The sequence below is a fragment of the Ixodes scapularis genome, unplaced genomic scaffold, assembly GCF_016920785.2.
Source record: "Ixodes scapularis isolate PalLabHiFi unplaced genomic scaffold, ASM1692078v2 PGA_scaffold0__279_contigs__length_252992795, whole genome shotgun sequence".
NCBI classification, from domain to species: Eukaryota; Metazoa; Arthropoda; class Arachnida; order Ixodida; family Ixodidae; genus Ixodes; species Ixodes scapularis.
In genome coordinates, this window is record NW_024609835.1 from 114,104,078 (window position 1) to 114,107,739 (window position 3,662).

The 3,662-nt window shown below is 44.0% G+C and overlaps 1 protein-coding gene across 1 annotated transcript; it reads right to left on the reverse strand.

Annotated features, from left to right (window-relative positions):
- Positions 1–351: 351 nt before the first annotated feature.
- Positions 352–3,177, reverse strand: LOC121837185 (cytoplasmic dynein 2 intermediate chain 1-like; the record flags this gene model as incomplete). Its single annotated transcript, XM_042292732.1, is given in 3 exon segments — positions 352–422; positions 549–618; positions 3,087–3,177. Coding segments are annotated over 3 exon segments (232 nt in total), but the record flags the coding sequence as incomplete, so codon positions are not given.
- Positions 3,178–3,662: the final 485 nt, after the last annotated feature.

Genomic DNA, 3,662 nt, shown 5'->3' on the forward strand with positions numbered 1-3,662 from the left:
GCGTCGGGAGAAACGGCGCGAGCGGCTGGCACCACGAAAACGCGCTTTCTGGTAGGAGTGTTCTTGCAAACAAAGTATGTTTCACAACATAGTATATGTTTATAGTATATAGATATAAATTACTCTAGTGTTGCAGCTTCGGGGGTCTTCAAATATCTTAAAAAAAACTGAGTTATTTATTGAAACATCACAACAAACCAAATAACCATATGGTATATATGACTGTACATAACCTATCTGCCCCGATATGCACTCTTTGTTCTCAAAACAAGACACCGGGATGTTCGAAGCGGCGTTCCTCGTAACTAAACAGTTTGAAGACCTCTGATCCAATATAAATGTAAAAATAAGTCATCGACTTACGAGAAAAAATGGGATGCGGTGCGGAGAACAAGATAGGCATTTGGCATCTGTTTGCGTGTCTGAAAATTGTAAAAGAGCAGACAGGGGGATTAATTCAGCAAAATGTAGAGCACGGGAACGTTGTGCGAACACGCGGTATAACCAAAACGTAAGTTATAAAAAAATGATAAAAAGAAGAAGCTTACTATCGTCCCTTGAGCGGTACATCTTCGGAGATGTCTTGCCTCCGTAAAGATCGCAATGAAGCACGCACCCCTGAAAGGCCAAACAGGACAGAGGTTCAAGCCGAGGAGAGAGGTCGGCCACATAAAGGCTCGTTCACACTCTTGTGTTTGACTACAACCGACTGACACAAGATCAGTTTTAATGCGAAAGCATTAACTGCCTCATGGAGCGAAGCCGGTGAAGTCGACTAGAACGGCAACTAAATTCCCAATGACTAGGCGTTGTCTGTAGCAGCTAAACGAGCAATAAATTCCCATTGGCTACAACGCGTCATATCAGATGCTTCGTCACAGTAGCCGGCGGGGCCGCTGAAGGTCGAAGCGGACGCGTCTTAGAAATAAAACACAAAGAAAAGCACAGCAGCGCAGATTCATCGTCACGGAAGCCGTGGAGTCGGCGGGGTTCGCCGGGCCTGCGCGGTGGAGGAGCGTGCTGTCACCGCCGGAGCGCATGTCCTCCCATAGCAACGGCGTCACCGTTGCTAAGGGGCCAGACGAACTGCTGGCGGCGCAGCGGGAGGGAGGGGGACGCCGGGGGGCCGTGTGCGAAAGGAAGACGTGGCGCGCTGCTTGTAGGAACACGCTGCGTGTAGAACTGCTTTCGCATTCCTACACGTAAGCAGTCTGTAACGACTTACGACCGGCTTGCAGCCGGTCCTAAGAGGGTATACCTGTTGAGTGCGAGCGTAAACAGGAGCTTCTTCGGCAGCATCCTCGTCCTCGGCGTTGGAGTGAACTCCATATTATTACGTACAAGGCTGAAGATGCTCGAACGCAGTAGATGATGTAGAAGTGATTTTTGTTTCTTTACGGAGTGTGCGTATATGGTGAAGGCTTTGAATATTTCATGTACATAATCAATCAAAACAACCCCCCCCCCCCCCTCTCAGACACACACACACACACTTCTCGTTCCCCAAGAAAATGTCTATAGCGGTTTGGAAGTTCTCTTTGTGATTTTCTAATTATATTCCCACCAAAGCGAACGTAATTAGTTACATATCAGTGTTGAGAAAGTTCCCTACACCATGCGGAAGCGGATTCTAAATTGCCGCAGAACGTAGTCGGCGGAAATTACGTTGCGGGGAATGTATATGACACCTGGACTAAGACTAATTGATCGCGCGCTGATTAATAAAAACATGTTTTTGACGCCTAACTGAAAGGAGTAAGTAAATTTGATCCCAATATAAAGCCCAAAAGAAAGGTGAGCAAGTGGAGCCGAAAACACCGCGTCGTCAATGATAAAAAAAAAAAAGAGAGAAAAACTTCGCAGTCGTTAATATTATTGTTTCTTGGAGTGCTTCCTCCATGATCAAAAGAGATCGTCCGCTATTTTCCGTCATCGCTCCTCTGTTTTATTTTTGCCGTAGCTCCAGAAGGAACAAAACTTGAAAGTATAAAACAGCGAGGACGAGGACGGGAACAGGATATCTTTCATTTAGCAACAACATAGAATGGCACAAAGATAAAACCGCCCCCCAAAGGTTTCAACGTTCTCAAAAAGGAAAAGAAGATAATTGTTATAAAGGAAAGGTAATTTACTGTAAATATAAACGTTTAAAAAGCGCCGGCGTCACGACGAGGTATCGCTAATCTAGTTATCTCCGATTACTTAGAATTCGACCTGTCATTGTCAAAGATAATGAAGGTGCAGAAATATTGTTGTTTACAGTCCCAAAGGGAAATGTACTATAAATATAAAAGTTTAAAAAGCTCTAGCGTCCCGACAAAGAGTCAGTAATCTATTCATCTCTGGTGTTAGGAATTCGACCTTTTTCTTTGTCAGTGATAATGAGGGTGCAGAAACGCTGTTTACAGTTCCCATGGCAAATGATTCAATGATTTCTTTCGTAAATCTGTTGCTGTGCATAACCAACACGCTCGTTTTCAATTGTAACCTCCAAAAGAAGCCCATCCGCGTAATATCTGAGTGATAACCCCGGCCCTTTCGAAACTGAGTCGCGGATCGTTTACTCTCGATGTCACGTCTGTGGATGAGTTCATTTTTGAAGTCTACTTAATATAATGCACTTTATGCCTCGGATGTTCTCCGACGTGGACTACATCCCCATAAGCATTTCCAGAAAACAAAAACAAAAAAACAAAAAAACTGTCCTTCTTTGTCCAATACGTTAACAATATATATATATATATATATATATATATATATATATATATCGATGATGTCAGAACGCCGAGCTCTTATTGGCTAATTGAAAATAAAAAAAAAAATAAAAAAAGATAATGGGTAGTCCTCAAGGTATCTATCATTGAGGTCTACCCACCATCCTTTCAATCAAAGCCAGTCAGAGCTCGGCGTCGTTCTGATGGCACCGCAACTCCTCCGCAAGAAACAGACGACTTGCCCTTCGCAAAATTCTGAAACTGCAACTCACAAAACTGCCCCATATTACTTCGTGGAGTTTGCATTTGTGTTTAATATACCACCATAGAAAGCAATAACGCCAAGGAATATGGCGAGGAGGGTGGACTTACGAGGTCCGTAGCCACAAGCACTCGATTCGCATGGGCGGGCGAACACTCGAAGTCGTACGTACTTAAACCATCGATAAAGTCACTGTCGCTCCTGGAAAGAAAGAAAAGAAACAAACAAATAAGAAGACGTGATTGTTTCTGATTTACGCGCCTGTTATTCAATATTTCTAAAGGCGACGGACAGAACGGCCACGCGCAGAAATGAAATAAGAACGACACTCGAAGTAACAATATACACATCTGCGGAACAAACAAGCAATCAAACGAACAACAAAAATTGCGGCTGTATAAAGGTTAAGATATGACCCGGCTGAAACATCGTAAAAATGCCGGCGTGTTTACTTCTCCGCCGAGGCCGTGACGGGTGAACGAGTTCTCAATTTATGAACCTCAACGAGTCACTTATGGTCATGGTCTCAGCAAATAATCATGAAGACCGTATCGCAGTGTCCGTGACCTTTAATACAAAAAAGAAGCGAAGAATATCCCCCGTTCCTTGCTGCGTCCCTCATTTGAAACAGCGGTGGCAGTCAAGACGCTGCTGCACACATACTACACACAATCCTACTGCACACT